The sequence below is a fragment of the Panthera uncia genome (assembly GCF_023721935.1).
Source record: "Panthera uncia isolate 11264 chromosome A3 unlocalized genomic scaffold, Puncia_PCG_1.0 HiC_scaffold_11, whole genome shotgun sequence".
NCBI classification, from domain to species: domain Eukaryota; kingdom Metazoa; phylum Chordata; class Mammalia; order Carnivora; family Felidae; genus Panthera; species Panthera uncia.
Window position 1 is genome coordinate 37,968,264 of NW_026057578.1, and position 18,498 is coordinate 37,986,761.

An 18,498-nucleotide genomic window follows, 5' to 3' on the forward strand; every position below is an offset into this window, starting at 1 on the left:
GTTGAGGCCCAAGCATTAGTTTTTCAAAGCTCCATGAGTGACTCCGGTGTGCAGCCTAGTTTGAGAGATGCTGCTGTCCTTCTGCTGAAGTAGAGTGTCCAGGAGTGAGACCTGGAGTTGGCCTTTCTTTGCTTTTTTGTTTCTTTCTTTTCTCAGCCAAGGTCAGCAGGTGATTCTCATGCTCATCGAAGTTGAAGACCACCACTAGAAACAACTTTTGCATCTAAAGCTCTTACAGAATACACTCTCCCAAATTCATGAACATTAAGAACATCGTCCATTTCAATCTTGAGTATAGAATTTGCTTCTACTAGGACAGTTCCTGTGGTTGCCTCTGTCACTTTCACCCCAGCTCTCTAGGCCTAGAATACCTGTGCAGTATCCCACATCTGGATCTCACAGCATCCCTGGGCCATGGGAAACCCCCATCTTTCATGGGTTTGGACTATCTCTTGGTAACTTCCTCATCCTTAGAGCAGATATCAGGATTGCTACTTTATAAAGAAAATCTCGTCCCTTAAAATATCCCTAAGGGAGTGCTTCTTGGGTTTCAGTGTGCACACAAATAGCCTGGAGGTCTTTTTTTTTTAATGTTTGTTTGTTTGTTTGTTTGTTTTTGAGAGAAAGAGAGAGAGAGAGAACGAACACAAGCAGGGGAGGGGCAGAGAGAGAGGGAGATAACAGAATCCAAAGCAGGCTCCAGGCCCTGAGCTGTCAACACAGAGCCCGATATGGGGCTTGAACCCACTAACCATGAGATCATGACCTCAGCTGAAGTCGGACACTTAACTGACTGAGCCACTCAGGCGCCCCTAACCTGGGGTCTTTTAAAATGCAGCATCTTGGGGCGCCTGGGTGGCGCAGTCGGTTGGGCGTCCGACTTCAGCCAGGTCACGATCTCGCGGTCTGTGAGTTCGAGCCCCGCGTCAGGCTCTGGGCTGATGGCTCGGAGCCTGGAGCCTGTTTCCGATTCTGTGTCTCCCTCTCTCTCTGCCCCTCCCCCGTTCATGCTCTGTCTCTCTCTGTCCCAAAAATAAATAAAAAACGTTGAAAAAAAAATTTTAAAAAAAAATAAATAAAATAAAATAAAATGCAGCATCTGATGCCATAGATGAAGCTGACAGTGCTCAGACCACACTTTGACTAGCAAGACTCTGAGCATGTTGTAAATGCTCAGTAGCAGGCAGAATGAACGAATGATTACTTACTTCCCTGACGGGCTCCCAAGGAATGTGTGATTTCCAGAATTCCACACAGCATCGGATGAGCTGAATGCCCTTTATTTCAGTCAATAAGAAACTACTAAACAATGTCTAAGTATTTATCCCTATGATGTGTGTGGTGAAGGACAGAGGGAATGAACACATGGCCCAGGATGGTGAGGTTCCTGCGGTGGCAAAGCAGCGAGACTCACTGTGCCTAAGTATGTGTGAAAATCACCACAGGAACTGGCCTTTGTGGTGGGAGTTGATCTCGGATTTTTGAAGGGAGGATCTTTCGTAAGAATTTAAATGTTTGTGGCCAAAGAGTTCTTCAAAAAAAATGTTGGTGTAAAAAAAATAGAATTTAATGGCATCTTTAGAATAAATTCTAAAATACACAATGGGAGTTAGTTACACCTAAGTTGCGATTGTGGAAACATATGATGTGACCACGGGTTGGCTCAATTTTGGACTCAATTTGAGATGCTGCATTTTAAATACCTTCTGTGTAGACACTTAAGGTATCATCAAAGACCAAGAAAGAATCCGAGTAAATATTTTTCTGTCAAATAGTAGAATACCATTGCCAAAATTGTTCTGAATCAACCATATAATGAAATCAGATAGGCATCGCTTACTGTAAACCTGGGTTGGGACTCAGTTCTTTGCAATTCTCTGACTGGTCATGGTCCTATTTTAATAGATTTCACAGTGATTTTTGTCGAGGCTTTTTCTTTGTAATGTTGAATTATGGCCACATAAGTAGGTGTCTTAAAAAAGAGAGGCCAACATGGGCCAGAATTAAAGCTGCAGGAGTACCAGGATATAGAACAGCATGCTGCCACAGAGACCTCACATCTAATCCCAGATCTGCCAGGCTTGAGCTGTGTGTCCTTAGGCAAGACCCTTAACCTCTCTGAGCCTCAGTTTCCTTATCCATAAAAGGAGGAAGTTTCTACCTACCTTACAGGATTATTATAGGAGTTTAATCAGTGTATTTAGACAGAGAAGCTGGTTAAAGCAGGCCCTCAATAATTGGTAGCCACTCTCATCTAGGATTAGTGGTGGAAGCTTGCCAGTGACCAAGACCCAAATCACTCCAGTTGCCCAGACACTATAACTGTCCCACAGAACTCTAGTGACCTGAAACTGCTTAATCACTACTTTAAAATTTCAAATGACATGATTGAGACCCAGCTCTCAGCCCAGTACCCTGTGGATTATTTTCTTCCTTCATTGAGCTCTTTGATGTCACAGGGACTGTCTTTTACTGTCATTGTTGTCATCTTAGTGGTTACTGTTGTTCATATTCATTTTCTGCTCTGAGCGATGCTCCCTGGCAGGTGAGCACATGACAACAGGCTTGTTTTGCTATAACAGAAAGGAATACTGCCCTCAAAGCTTTCTGTCCTTTGCATGCATTAAACAAATAGAGATTACCCAAGAGGAGGGTCTTTGCTGGGACATTTATCTGGGACAGTATGCTATGGAGCCTGCAGGGTTGTGAGTGGACATACACGCTTTGTCCTAGGAGGTGGCTTCATTTCATTGCTAACCTAATAGAAATGATTAGCCACATGGGTATGGAGCTTTTCTGTTTCTGATTTGGGGGACCATGTTTTGAAAAATTGGAAAAATCAGTGGCTTTGTGAGCATTTAAAATAAAAACATGAAGAGGCGCTTTTGTGGCTCAGTTGGTTGTCTGACTTCAGATCAGGTCATGATCTGAACTCAGCTCCTGAGTTCGAGACCCACGTCAGGCTCTTTGCTGTCAGCACAGAGCCTGTGTCAGATCCTCTGTCCCCCTTTCTCTCTGGCCCTCCCCTGCTCATTTTTTCTCTCTCTTTCTCTTTATGCTTTTAAAAAAACAAAAAAATAATAATAACATGAAGAGAGCCACTTATTGGGATAATAAACCCTTCATTGTTCCAGACTCTGCTAGCCATCTAGAGAGCATATTTTAGGGAGAATTTTATGGTGTATTTGTAACAGGTAACTTTTGCTGCTTAAGAAACCACCCCCTAAGTTTAGTGTCTTAAAAGAACAAATGGGTTCTTTCTTAAGAATCTACAGTTTTGGGGTGTCTGGGTGGCTCAGTCGGTTAAGCGTCCAACTCTTGGTTTGGGTTCAGGTCATGAGTTCAAAGCCCCATATCCAGCTCAGCGCTGACAGCATGGGACCTACTTGGGATTCTCTATCTCCCTCTCTCTCTGCCCCTCCTCTGCTCATGCTCTCTCTCTGCCTCTCTGTGTCTCTCAAAAATAAACATTTAAAAAAAAGAAAAAAAGAAAAGAGTCTGAACTTTGCCTGAACTGTCATTCAGCTCTGGGCTGGCTTGGCTGGGGCTGGATAGTCTAGGATGGCTTTACTCAATGGTGGGGCCCCAGCTGAATAGCTGGGCATGCTGGGGTGGCTGGGGCCTCTCTCTAACTGGTCCCTCACCCCCCAGGTTGCCAGCCCAGGCTCTTCACATAGTGATGGAAGAGTTCTCTGTGTCAAGAGAGCAAACCCTAATTCACGAACACTTTTCCTGCCTCTGTTTGCATCATGTTTGCTATTTTCCCATTGGCCAAAGCAAGTCACATGGCCCAGGCTGGGGTGGGCAGGAGAAGAGAGTAACCGAAGGGCAGATATGGGGAAAGGAATGATGGAAGTCATTTTTCACATATCCAACACAGTATTAACATTCAATAATTTAGATCCAAGAAACCAAGACCAGAAATTACCTTGTGCAAAGATTCCAATATAAGCCTCATGGCGGGTTTAATGTTAGAATCTTAAAGGTCAAAGATATTTTCCAAAATGTCTCTCCATTTTACTGCAACAGGAAGGAAAGGCTGTAGGAGATCTAGATGGTTGAGGTCCCATTGCTTCGGCTGAGCAAAACAGCTACACCACTTGGCATCACTGGATTATGTACCTAGCATATCCATGACATAAACTCTACTTATCTGATTTAGTAAGCTTTCTCTGACTTGCCCACCGTCCCCTTTATGAGTCTAATGACATTACAACCTTTACTTGTGACTTTTGTTGTCGTTGTTCCTTTCAACAAATCTGGTCTTGGTGGTACGTGTCGGATGTGGTTCAGTGTGTTAGTGTGTGCCTATAACCCACTGCACCTGGATGTTCCCACTGACCAGAGTGTGATCTCATGATTGCTCTGGTGTTCTCGGGGGGAGATTACCAAGAGATACCAGACCACAGAGGTCTTGGAGGGAGCAGCAACCACCCTTACTGAGGTGGTTTCACCCTCTGGAAGCAACTTGTCTCTCTAATTCTACTGTTGATGCCTAGTAAGAGATAAGAGAGATGGAGAGGCTGACACTGGGGAAATGGGCCCAACTCCTTCACACGAGACAGTAGTTTCAAACACCTGCTCTGCCGTGTTGCTGGAAAACCATTTCTTAGAAGATAATCAAAATACAAAAAGATTCCTTTTTGGGGAGAGAGAAGAAATGGATGGGGGCCCTTGGGGCAGGCAAGGTGTGGGCAAACTCTCTGCTCTCGGTTAGGGAAGAGGACACAACCATGAACGACACCCCCCTCCCCAACTCCGTTTAATGGGCTGAGGAGACTCGGCGGCCCTGTGTTTGCCTGAGGAGTGTTCAGAGTGGATGCCATGCAAACAGCAGCCTGGGAGGCTGGCACAGGGCCCACCCTGCAGGTAGAAACATGTGTGGACTACATTCCTGATGGGCCTACATCATAACAATCACCGCGACCTGTTATGAACAGAGAGGGCCCCTTCCCTGCAAAGCACATGCCTGTAGCTCCAAGTTTGGCATTGGCGGCAGCCCCAAGGCTGTAGGAAGATCTGGACAAACCAGGAGAAAGTATTACAGAGTGCAGATGCTTCAGAGGGGATCATGCTGTGCAGACCGAGGGCTTAGCACTAGGGCCCAAGCTTTCCTCTCCGTTACCCTTATGACGTTGGGTAAGTTCCCCAGTCCCTCCAGGACTTGGTTTCTTTACTTTTAAAAGAGGAACTTCATCTTGATAATATACTAACCTTCCTCACACCACTCACATTCTCAGCACCCCCACCCCCCAGTTTGGTCCACTCCTTTTTTCCTTATCATTTATTGACTTCTAATACACTGTATAACTTACTCATTTTTTATTGATTATTGTCTGACTCTTCTTACTAAAATATTAGTTCCACCAGGAAAAAAGTCTTTGAAAGTTTTACTTAATGATATTTCCCACATAACTAGAATTATGCCTGGCATATAATAGGGGTTCAATAAATATTCATTGGATAGATATTGAGTGATGACCTCAAAGGATCATTTCTAGCTCTACCTTTATGTAGCAGTTATCTACTGCTGTATAACAAACCATCCCAAAACAACAATGGTTTTAGGGGTGCCTGGGTGGCTCAGTCAGTTGATCATCCAACTCTTGATTTCGACTCAGGTCATGATCCCAGGGTAATGAGATCAAGCCCCGTATCAGACTCTGAGCTGAGCATGGAGCCTGCTTAAGATTTTCCCCCTCTTTCTCTCTCTCTCTCCCTCTGCCCCTCTCCCCCACTTGCACTCTCACTCTCTCTAAAATAAAAATTTTAAACAAAACACAAACAAAAAAAACAGCAGTTTATTATTTATCATGATTCTGTGGCTCAGGAGTTCATGCAGGGCCCCACTAGGCAATTGGTGTGCTCCTAAGCATCCACTGTGTTCATCTGTCCACTGGGAAGGGCTGGAAGGTTCAACAAGGCTTCACTCATGTGCGTGTGCCTTGCAGCCCCTCATGTGCCTCCTCCATCTCCATGCGGTGTCCCACAATTCACAAGTTTAGCCTCAGTTTCTTTCACAGTGACCAGATTGCCTAGAGCAAAGTCAGAAGCTGCCAGGCCCTCTTAAGGCCAAAGTCAGCTCAGATTTTAAAGAAGGGGAAATAAACACTCTCTCTCAATCTCTCTCTCTCTCTCTCTCTCTCGTATGTAATAGGAGGGAAAGAACTGATGGTGGCCATCTTTGAAAACTACCTACCATAGTATTCCATGAGCCCATACTCTACAAATGCAGGCATTCTCAATAAGCACTGACTGGGCACCTTCTAGGAGTCAGGCCCTGGCTGTGTGCTGACCATCACAGTGCTCAAAACCTCAGACAGAGTCCTGGTCTCATGAAGCTAATCCCTAGAATGAACCCTGGAGCCATAAGCCTTTTGCCTCCAGCTGGCATCTAGTCCTCTCCAACAGTGAGAACGATGGAAGAAGACAACTGGCAGACTGCTTGACAAGAGGGATTTGGGGACTCCTTGGGCGAGGCTGGTGACCGTATCCCTGGCTCCCTTCCAGATTCCACAGATGGTGAGGGCGACTGGAGTCTCTGGTCTGTCTGCAGTGTCACCTGTGGGAACGGCAACCAGAAACGGACTAGGTCTTGTGGCTACGCATGTACCGCAACAGAATCTAGGACATGTGATCGTCCAAACTGCCCAGGTTGGTATACACAGGGGAGTGGCTCCAAGTTCAGGGGGAAGTTTTTAACTTATTTTTAAGCCTTAGAGAAAGTGACTTTCTAAAAGACAACCATTTCCCTAGTAAGAATTCTGACCAGGCTGAAACAACAAGAGCTAACACAAGCATAATGAGCTGAATGGATGAAAAGATGGGTTTTCTGAGCCTTATGCACAATCCCTATAGCCATGACCTAGAATGCAATGCCACAGTGTACTCGTTTAATTTAAAGGGGGGATTCTGTTTAACTTGAGACTTTGATGTGGGATTTGTTGTGCCTTGAAGAGACGCAGACAGACATTTGTGGTCTGATAAGGAAGCCAGGATGAGTGGATTGACAGCCACATACAGGAGAACCATGCAGGTAGCCCTGTCGGTGATGTGTGAGAGTTGCTGAAGCCTCCAAGGGAGGAGACAGAGGAAACCTGGCAGTTAATTATCCCTTTAAACTGCATTGTCAGTGTTTTAAAAACTAAACTAATTGCAATTGGAGAGAGGCCATTGGGGGTAAAAGAATAATTGTGACTGTCTGTGGCAGTTGGGTGTCAAAATGTGGCCTGTTTTTATATGGCCTACACATTTTTAAAGGGTCAAGAAGAAGGAAGGGGAGAAGGAGCAGAAGGAAGAGGAGGAGGAAACGGAGGGAGAGGAGGGTGAGTAGGGGTGGGAGAAGAAATATGCAACCAAGACTACATGGGACTCACAAAGCCTAAAACATTTACTCTCTGCCCCTTTACAAAAAAAATTTACCAGCTCCTGATCTGCAGTTTTACATTTACTTTTGTGTCCTGTTGCCAGGTAGAATGCCAGCTTCAAATAATATCTCAGGTTCTTCCAAGAAACTGTACATTCCAAATGGCTTCATCTGAAAGATGAATATCAGAGGCAGAAAACTAGATCCCTGCACCCCCAGACTTCCTTTTCCTACTCCTAGAAACTTGGTTGTCAGACCATAAGGCTGAGATCTGAAACAGAAAAGAAGTGAAAGAGCAAAGGGGTTTCTGAGGGGAGAGAGGAAGGATCAGACTGGACATGTGTCTGTTAGCAAAGGGGCATGTGTAGAAAATGGGGCTGACATTTAACAAGCGGCAGCTTGGGCTCCATGTCAGCCATGCAGGTGGATTTCAGAAAATGGAGCAACCATCAAGATGCTCTTCCCGATCTTTCCTATGCTCACCGTAATGAAGCTGAGTTGGAAGTCTGGTGTGATGGGATTTAGGTGGGTACAAAATATACCAATAAATAATAACATGAGAAGGGGGAAGAGGAGAAATACATGAAGAAAAGGAAGAAGGGAGAGAAGGACGGTATGAAGAAGATGATGATGATGGAGATGAGATAAAACAAGAAAACAAAGGCGAAGATGAAGATAAAGAAAGCGAAGATGGTGAAGAAGGAAAACAAAATGTAATGAAGATCATGAAGAATAGGATTGTTTGAGGACTTAAGTATCAAGCCAATTTCTCAGGTCTTTGGGGGCATTATTTCATTTAATCCTTGCAATAGCCTCATGAAATAAGTATTTACTATTGTACCCACTTGACAGCTATGGAAACAGGCGTGGGATTAACTTGTACGAGTCATACAAGCAGCAAGTGATCAATCTTGAATGTGAATCCAGGCAGTCTGGTTCCAGAGTTCATGTTCTTAACCATTAAACTATTCCACTGCCACCAGGAGGAAGGATATGGGGCTCAGCCAGTAATGGATACAGATGGCATTTACTGTCAGGGCTTGGGAGCTTGCCTGTTATTTCTTTTCCCAGGCTGGCATCCGGATCCAACTCTACCACCTGGTGACCACCATTGTGAATGTTTCTCTGCCACCATTTTTAATGTTTCCTTCTCATTTTCTCTCACCACCAAGAGCAGCATGCCCAGCAGCACTGTTCATACATTTTCTTCTCATCTGATCTTGCCCTCCTTCCATCCTTTCTGCCTCTCTGTTCCTCGGCCTTCCAGGTTTTCAGGGCTTCATGAAGGATTTTTTTTTTTTACAGGATCTTTTTCTTTATTTGGTTTGTTGATTCTCAGCCTTACTGGAAGGAGTCGTGGGGCAGGCAATATCCCCAGCCTGGCAGTGATTACCCAGTAAAAGTTTGTCCCCTAAGTCAACCCTACAAATAAGTTCAAGGGGCCTCACATAAAGTCAGAGAGAGCCCCTTAAAGGAAATCAAGTCACACCTAGCAGGCAGCCAAGGCTCTCCACCATTCCAGCCTCCTTGGATGCCTCAGCTAGCACAGGATTCCTGTCCATAAGGGAAGCCTGGATGGGAATGGTAGTTTGGGGATGAAAGAGGAACCAAGAAGTATGAGGCAAGCTGAGTTCAGTCCCTCAGAGCAAGTAATGACAAGGTCGGTGTATTCTCTCTGAAGCATAGTTGTCAATGCTGAAAGTCCTAGAATTTGAGGTATCTGGTCTTTAGTTGTGGACTGCGACATCCTCAAAATGAGCTACTCTTAACCAACCAGGGAAAACTGGTTTTCTCAACCAGGGAAAACTCTCAACCAACAGTTACCGCTTAACTACAGTGCTTTCTTTACACATAGTTTGTTGAATGCATTCAGCTCTATGAGGTGGGGCACTTATTTCTCTCCATTTTACAGATGCAAAAGCTGAGGCATACAAAGGTAAAGAGTCTTCCCCAACGTCACCAGACTAGTTATAATTTTAACCCAGTCAGTCCTTAAAACTGGTATTGGCCACTAGACAAAATATTAACCATTGCCTCTAGTTCAGTTTGTCACCCTGACACCAGCAGACAGACAGCCTTGCAGACATGTGTCCCCCACTGCCCCAAACCCCATTCCTGGGCCTAGTGAATGAGTTCCTTAAGACTCATTCAGGGGCACCTGGGTGGCTCAGTCATTAAGCATATGAATTTGGCTTGGGTCATGGTCTCATGGTTCGTGAGTTCAAGTCCTACATCAGGTGAGCTCGAGCCTCGCTTTAGGTAAACACAAATCCTGCTTGGGGTAAGCCCCGCTTCTCTCTCTCTCTATCTCTCTCTCTCCCCCTCTGCCTCTATCTCCCTCTGCCTCTCCTGGAATTCTCTCTCTGCCCCTGGCTCTCTCTCTCTCTCTCTCTCAAAAAAAAAAAAAAAAAAAAGATTCTATCTCTCCCTCTGCCCCTCTCCCCCACTTACACTGCACTCTCTCTAAAAAAATAAAAATATGGTAAAAAAAAAAAAAAGGCTAATTCAGGCACATTTGGATCTGATTTCATGCTGCAAATGGTATCTGGGGTTTTAATATATTTTATGCTCTACTACCTGCTTTTTACTGTTTCCTCCACTGGCAAGTTCCTACCCAGGAGTGGTAATGAATACAAAAAAGCTTTGTTCAGGTGTATTTGTTTCTGTATTTGCTGGGGGGGGGGGGGGGGGGTAACTTTTTCCATAAAACTAGGGAAAAATGAGCTCCTGTCTGTGTCTAGGAATCGAAGACACCTTCAGGACAGCTGCCACCGAAGTGAGTCTGCTTGCGGGAAGCGAGGAGTTTAACGCCACCAAGCTGTTTGAAGTTGGTAAGGAGAGTTTTCTCCCCCGCCCCTTTTGTTTTTTTATTCAAATATTGATTTAATGTTTTGGTGATTCCTTTTGCTTTTGCAGTGCCGTCCCATCCCGGGATCCATTTAAGTGTTTTGTTTTCCTCTTATGGGGTCCAATTCTCCCAGCATATTTCTTGCTACCCGAATACAGTCCGAGCAGGAGAGAGCAGTCCTGGGCCTCCCAGACCAGCCTGAGCAGAGCAGCCAGCTGGGTCTGCCTTGCTTGCTACACAGCTTCCGTGGCAAGAAGTGGGACAGGACTGCTCTCCCTAAGCACAGAGTCAGCCTCAGTAGGGCCTCAGGCTGCATGGGGTCTCTTCTCACAGGCCTCACTGAGTGTCCCCAAGAAGTCAGGAAATGCTGATCTCAGTTCTGCAGCAAAAGGAGGGACAGAGAGAAAAAGGGAACTTCCTCGGCATTATACCTGCCTGTCTCTACCTCATCAATTTTTTTGTAAACTTTCGGCATACCCTGCTCCTCATCTGCCAGAAAGTGCTAGACCAAACACAATAAGCACGAACCAGAGAAAATTAAAAGTGACTACTCAGGGGGCACCTGGGTGGCTCAGTCTGTTAAGCAGCTGACTTCGGCTCAGGTCATGACCTTGCGGTCCGTGAGTTCGAGCCCCGCGTCGGGCTCTGTGTTGACTGCTCAGAGCCTAGAGCCTGTTTCAGATTCTGTGTCTCCCTCTCTCTCTGACCCTCCCCCATTCATGCTCTGTCTCAAAAATAAATAAATGTTAAAAAAATTTTTTAAAAAAAGTGACTACTCAGGTGTGAGGTGAAAGCTTCCTTTTTAAAAATAGCTTCACGTGCTTTGGGGTGCAATTCTTTATTGCAGAAAGATAAGACTCCTTCTGTCACACTTCTTTGTGTCACCCAGAAAGTCTTTCTTAGCCTCTTCACTTTTGCCCTGTCTCCTCAGCCAAACTGGAGGCAGTGTGGAAATTCTGTGTCACCCGGGGGTTCCACCTCAGTCTTTCACACACACACAAGCTACCTTTCGCAGGAGCCTTCTGCAAACACTATGCATTTGACTCCCCCGACACCAAAATTAAAGACTAAATGTGGGACATTTACATAAAATAGTAGAGCAACAAAGATTGTCTTTGCGGGGCAGAGAGCTTCTCGGGTCTCTCCATATTGCACACCCTACAGACAGGCAGCTGCTTGCTTTGTTGGGAGGATGGGTCCTGTTGCACAAAGTCACACCTGAGGTACGACTGAGGACTCACAGAGACAAGTAGGACTGGGCATCAGTCAGGTTCTGGGCACGAACAAACATGGCACACTGAACAGATAATTGAGGAGCATTTGATGAGGGTCTGTTTGCAAAGGTGTGAGCAGGGTAGAATGGAAACCAAGAAGGGGATGTACGGGGCCGTACAGAGCAGTGGGGAGCCCTTACTGCCCCTCGGCCTGAAGGGAGCAGGGGGAGGAGTGGCTACCACAATCCACAGCCGTGTGGAGAAGGTTACCAACAGCACTCTTGTTGCTAAAGAAGGATGTAGCCAACCTGCGGTAGCAAGGGAGGAGACACGGGAACAAATACCTTGACCTCGCTCTCCTCTCTTCCCCTGGTCTCTGGCCAGGTCCTCCCCTTGACTCAACCCAAAAAGAAGTCAGGGCTCAAGGAGCGCGTTGATGCAATCCACTTAGGATTCCAGAGCAAGAAAAACCTTCCAGAGCAAGAAAAAACACGGAATGAGGATATAAAACCCCAAACAGAAGATGCCTAGCAGAGATGGGACAGAGCTTGATTTGCACAAGGTCATTTATTAACCTTGTACTGCCTCAGTTATCTGATACGTAAAATGGTCTGAGGTAATAGTGCCAACTTATAGAGTTATTGCAGAATTAAATGAGTTAGTATTTGCAAAGCATTTAGAGCATGCCCATCACACTGAACGTCTACATAAGTTTGATAGATAAAAATAAGTCAATGCATGTTCTATAGGCACATGAATTATGATGACCTTCCACACTAGAAGGATAATAACAAAGCCATTTTCTAGCACCTCACTGAACTTTGTTTCTGAAGACTGTGCTCTCTGAAAGAGACCCTCACTCGTTCTGCAGACACACATTTCCCAGGAGGGAGCCTGCATGCTCTCACTACTGTTCAGTCAGGGGCTCTACAGGGGTGGAGTCTCAGAGCTCAGGTCCGAATGGAGCCTTCGCACGTGCCCTCAGGCAGCACCCCGGTCCCGTGCGTGCTGGGTACTCCCTGTGTTCTAGTTTAATCCTCAGCACACTTTATGAGACAGGCGTTACTTTCATCCCCAATGTAGAGATGAGAAAGCTGAATCACAGTGAGGGAGAATATTGTGCTCGATGTCATGAGCTACCAAACGGTTGAGCGGGAAGTTGATCCCAGGCGGTCCAACACAAGACCCCACACTCTTCGTCTTAGGCCAGGCCTTTCTGAGCTCCTGAGAGATGCCCTATATCTCTCCTCCTCACTCCACTGAAGAGAAGCCTGAGCCCTCCTCCAAACTGCCCCTCCCAACCCTACCCCTGTCCCAGTCTCTTGATTCCCTCCTAGGACACCACCAGTCTCCCAGGCACCTGGGATCAGAGCTGAGGAGTCACTCCTAAAGTCTTTTCTCCTTTACCCTCAAGCCCACCAAGGCCCAGCAGCCCTAGCTCTCTGACCACTCTTGATCCTTTGCATCCCCTCCCTTCCCACCTGGACTCTTATGACAGATATCAGCTCTGAATGTATCTTCCTACTGTACAGCTTAGCTAATAGCTCGCTATCACTCAGAAGCCTTCAGCAGTTCCCTAGGGCCATCTAAACAAGCCTAAACTGCACCAAAGACTCCCATGATCTGATGCCAACAGCCTCATTCCCTATAACCTCTGCTCTGGTGACGCTGAATGTTTCCCCACCCCCAGACAACCCCAGCAGATTTTTTCTGCTCAACCTTGGTTTGTGCAACATTCGCCACTGTTTGCCTGTTCATGACGCCTGTTCCCTTGGGGCAGTGCAGGACCAGCATAAACATATCTTTAGGTTTTTCAAATAAGACCAGGAATCCACATTAATAACTAGAATCACCTAAGTCTTAAGTTAATTCAATAATTTATTAATTCATTGGCAATTAATTCAATATTTTTTAATATTGTAAGGTCCAAATAGAACACCACCAGGGGTGGGTTCTTCAGGTCAATGGCCTCTGGCCTAAATGTTAAGTACCCTAAAAGCAGGGGCCAGCCCCTTCCTCTTTGAGGCATCTTATCATATGGATTTCCTTGCAGTGGTCGTCGCTGTTCGGTACCCATGGTTAAGAGATCAAGCCATGGCTCTAGCTTAAACCAGTGAGTGAGGGGCACAAATAAAACTTGTTCCTATAAATTCCCCTGGAGGTACTTTCTGCCTTACCTTGTCACCACTTATTTAAAGAGCAGATTCAAAATAGCCCTCTGAATTATTGTTAATTTTGTCATAGGTGATAAGGGGGTTGTGGTTATCCCCATATCCTCCTTTTTCCCCCCAGATGCCTACTAAAACTCAGGGATAATATATGTTTTCAAAAAAACAAAAAAGATGAAGCAAATGTAGTGGTTAAATCTGGGTGATGGCATATAGGTAGTCACTGCTTAAATGTATTCTCTCTACTTTTCTATGTGTCTGAAAATTTTTCATAGTATAAAGTGGGGAGGGGGTTGCCTTGTGAATAAAGTTCCCAAGTTCAAGGGAGGTGAGCAAGACAACCAAAGGCTGGTGGTTCCAGGGGGCTCCAGGGGTTGCCCCTGGGAGGGGAGGAGTTGACCTCAGCCTTAACCTGCTTCCCCTTTTGCATGTAGTGAGAGGGTTTCTCCCTGGTCTTTTTCAGACACGGACAGCTGCGAGCGATGGATGAGCTGCAAAAGTGAGTTCTTAAAGAAGTACATGCACAAGGTGATCAATGACCTGCCCAGCTGCCCCTGCTCCTACCCCACAGAGGTGGCCTACAGCACGGCGGACATCTTTGACCGCATTAAGCGCAAGGACTTCCGCTGGAAGGACGCCAGTGGGCCCAAGGAGAAGCTAGAGATCTACAAGCCCACGGCCCGGTACTGCATTCGCTCCATGCTGTCCTTGGAGAGCACCACGCTGGCCGCCCAGCACTGTTGCTATGGCGACAACATGCAGCTCATCACCAGGGGCAAAGGGGCCGGGACGCCCAACCTTATCAGCACTGAGTTCTCAGCTGAGCTCCACTACAAGGTGGACGTCTTGCCCTGGATCATCTGCAAGGGTGACTGGAGCAGATACAACGAGGCCCGGCCTCCCAACAATGGACAGAAGTGCACAGAGAGCCCCTCAGATGAAGATTACATTAAGCAGTTCCAAGAGGCCAGGGAGTATTAAGGAGATGCCACCTCGGGTATTTGTGACACAAATGCACTACACTGATCTACCGCTTGGGCAGCGCCCCTCTTATCCGCATACATGTATATTTGTATATACCACATGGGTATTTTTCATAAATTACACTAGGGGTGTGCACCAGCCCCAGGTGACTGCCATCTGAAGCCACCTTGCCATCTGAAATGCCCACAGAGCTCCTTGAAATTCCTCCAAGGGGCGATGTCAGCAGGAAGATGAGGACAAAGAAGCCAGAAGAACCTGGAAGCCATAGTGGGTGAGATTCAACTCACACCCCGATCCAATGTTTTCTAGAGAAGCAAAGAGGAAAAGACTGAGTTGTAAACGTTATAAGCAGTTTTTATATATAACTTATTTAATATGAATGTGACTTAAGCATAAACTTTTTCGCTGGAGTTGTGAAACTGTTTAATCCCTTCTGTGAGAGTTCAGACAGGGGCTTCCGGAGGTGGGAGAGAAAGGGAATTTTGTAATGATTTAAAAAAAGAAAAACTAAATAACTCAACATAAGTGTATCAAAATAAGAAAACGGCCACCTAAAAACAAATATTCTTTAGTCCTGAGGGACCTTGCTGGAGTCTCAGCTTCCAAAATGCCCTTGCCTAAGATTGGATAGGGGGTGGGGGGCACATGGGTATTTTAGGGACAAATCTGATGACTGGTTTTAAATAGGCTTTAAAATAAAAGGCCAATATTAGCATAATGCTATAGTTCTATTGAAAGGCTTCAGAGTAGGAGACGTTCTGCTCATGTCTTAGTAGGTTCAGAAGGCTGCAGGAAGGTCAGATGTAAAAATAGTAGCACTTTTCCAAAGAAAAACAAGCAAAATAAATGGTAAAAGAACATAAACCTCATTTCATCTATTTTATTTTAATACCATCGTAACATTTTTTTTCTCCACCAATATATTCCCAGTAAATACATATAAAAAGAGTAGGGGGACTCATGTTTAGAAAAAACCTAATTTTTTTATGTTTTAAGAAAGGGGAAAAAACTACGTTATTTTTGTAAAGTATTTATTGAGTCACTGAGTCTTGTGCTTCAAGCAATTACCTGGTTCTGTAGTGTGGAACTTAGGACAAATAAAGAATTTGTTCTTATGAAATCTTTACTTGCAAAACTCCAGGAAAAGAGAATATATAATAAAATCATAATAAAATGTGTTGCCTGCAATAAATGTGTTACCTGCCAATATTTATGATACAAATACCATAAATAATCCTGGTAAGCCCTGGACTCCAAGGCAGGGGGAGAGGAAGGTCTAAACCAGGTGGGAATAAAAGGCTCATTGATTGATGTGATGGTGGGTGGTATAACTCAGCATCTTTGGCACCAAGAACGTCAACCCAGTCCCCAGGAAGCTGAAGTCATTGACCCACAGGTAAGTTTTTGCCTCCTCAGAGCTAAGAAGGAGCTAAGAAAACCAAGCCAGAGTAAAGGTTTAAGACAGTCCAGGTGAGCAGGGCTGCTTCCAGACAAAATTCAGCAATTACAGTAGCAAGTAGAACTAATCATGCAGATTATTCCTTTTACAGATGAGAAAACCAAAACTCGAGGCGGGGGGGGGGGGAATATATCACACTGGACCCATCTTTCTTTTCCTAGCCTAGCTCATTCTACTATGTCAAACTGGTAGTGTCCTGGTGATGTCATAAGCTCTTCTAGTAAAATCTTGTTCTTCTGGAAAAGCTTTTATCAATCATCTACACTTTAAAATGAATCACTCATGCATTGCCCATTCTCAGAATATTTGTATTTAAGAGCTATTTCTAATTATGATATGAGAAGCCTATTGACATCTGAAGGAATTTTAGGTAACTGAACTGGTAGGGAGAGAATCAATACACCTATATATCAGGGAAGCAGATTTGGTTTCTATAATAGGGAAACTATTTTTGCAAAGAGAGTTGGTTGCATTGGATTGCATTACTTTTGAGGTGGTGAGATCCCTGTTGAGACAGGTATTCAAGCAGACTGGAGATGAAGCATATGAGAAACTCAACCAAATGAGGAGAGAAAAAAACGTATAATAACCCTCTGATAAATGTTTTATTAAGGATAAATGCAAAGTACTATGGGAAAACAGAGGCAGGAATCAGGTAAGTACCTGTCGAGTCCAATGGAGGTGTGGTATTTCATAAAGCAAAGAGGGAGGGAGAAATGAAGGCATTTGGAGTCAGAAAAAAAGAACAAAAACAAGGAATTAGGAATGAGCTTGGTGTTTCCCAAAGGCTAGTATGTTTAGAATGATAAGCAGAGGAACAAGAGTGGTAAGTTATGGAGCCATATCTAAGGTGTCTTTATTAAGGATTTAGCCTGGAAGACAAAAAGGAACAGAGCTCTTTCCTACTACAGTGAGAATGACTGATATGAGCAATGTTTGCAATGGGCTCTTTGCCTTTTCATATCAGACTTTGCTGACCTAGTGAAATGAGAGTTGGAAGGTGAGGTGAAATGGGAGCAGAGAGGTCCCCGGGTTTTTTGCCTACTGAATACATCCCTACTCTCCAGTACAAGTTAGTGTCACGCCTCTGGAAATTTGTGGAACTATGATCTGCCTCTAATCAGGATAAGCTAGTTGTCAGTCCCAAAGCCAATGAGTGATGCTCAGAAAGCCAGACCCCTCTGCTCAGCTGTCTAATAAGACAAGGCAACCTTGTCTGATTCAGCACAGGGCTTCAAGCCAGCCCCTTGGTAGCCCCAAGTAATTCTCTCCTTCCAAGTGGAGCTTGTGCTCAAGGGCCAACTTTGCCTGCAGCAGAGAAGGCTGCACCTTCACCAACAGTACCTGTAAATATGACCCTCAACAAGTGCTCTACAAATGACTCTAATCAAATTTCTTGCTCCTTTGCTGGAAAAAGAGTCCTTTTTCTAATCACTGGGCCTCCTGGGTGCCATGTGAGCAAGCCAATAGTGGCAAACAGAGATGCCCAAGGCCCTCTAGTGGCTGCACATGGGAAAGTTGAGAAAGAGAACAGGGACAACGGAACTTTCTCTTTGGCCCCATTACAGTTGTCCACCATGATTACAGGCTCCGGGGTGTTTCTGCCTGTGTAGCTCAGCGGCCAAGAGGATAGAGTTCTCCAGCCTAACATCAGGGATCAAAGAATAGGTACTATACTAGCCACCCTTTCCTGAGCACACACTTTGTGCCTCTGTGCAGCTCACATTAACATGGGAGGCAAGCATAGTGCATCACATCCATTTTACAGATGAGGAAAAAGAAGCCCAACCAGGTTAGCAAAGTTGCCCAAAGTCATAAATGCTCCATAGATGGCAGACCCAGCTGAAGCCAGTTCTTTCTAATCACCAACCCAACGTTTGTAACCTTAACCCTTGTTCTACTCTCTTCCTAAGTCTTCACAGCACTCACAGGATCAGTTTGGTGTTTGTTTTTCTCTAACTCACTCTGCCTTTACTTGAATTGTTCAAATCTGCCAAATGTCCCTGCATCAACCCTTATGATATCTCACATTGGAGACAGAGGATCTGGCTTTATTTCTACATATTCTGCTCGGTTCTGTCATTCTGTAAGAGGATGCTTGCTCCTATAGCAGAGCCCTTGCTCCAGTTGGGTCAGTAACAGAACTCAACATTTCTAGAACAGAGACTGGTCTGTTTTCCTTACTGCAAGCAAACCCCATGCTGTTGCCTGTTGGGTAGGCCTCAGAGGCAGGTGTTGTGTCTCTTACTTTTCTACACTCTCAGCTCCTAGCACTGCCCCTGGCAGATGTCAGACAATGTGCAGAGGGCTTAAGAATTTGAAGGTTGAGTCAAACTTCCTGGATTATAGTCCTGGCTTCCACAATTGCCTGTTGGGTACCACTGGATAGATTAATCAGCCTCTATGCATTTCAGTTCCTCATACAGTTGTTATGAGAATGAACTAAGAGCCTTGAAGTT

General features: G+C 45.2%; 1 protein-coding gene across 1 annotated transcript in view; it reads left to right on the forward strand.

The window, feature by feature from the left end:
- Positions 1 to 15,758, forward strand: part of ISM1 (isthmin 1) — a 74,854-nt gene extending 59,096 nt beyond the window's left edge. The window contains exons 4-6 of the mRNA XM_049651144.1: positions 6,511 to 6,654; positions 10,108 to 10,197; positions 14,060 to 15,758. Of these exons, the coding sequence (XP_049507101.1) occupies positions 6,511 to 6,654; positions 10,108 to 10,197; positions 14,060 to 14,577 (752 nt within the window). The 3' untranslated portion in view covers positions 14,578 to 15,758. The remainder of the gene's footprint in view (positions 1 to 6,510; positions 6,655 to 10,107; positions 10,198 to 14,059) is intronic.
- The last annotated feature ends 2,740 nt before the right edge of the window (positions 15,759 to 18,498 follow it).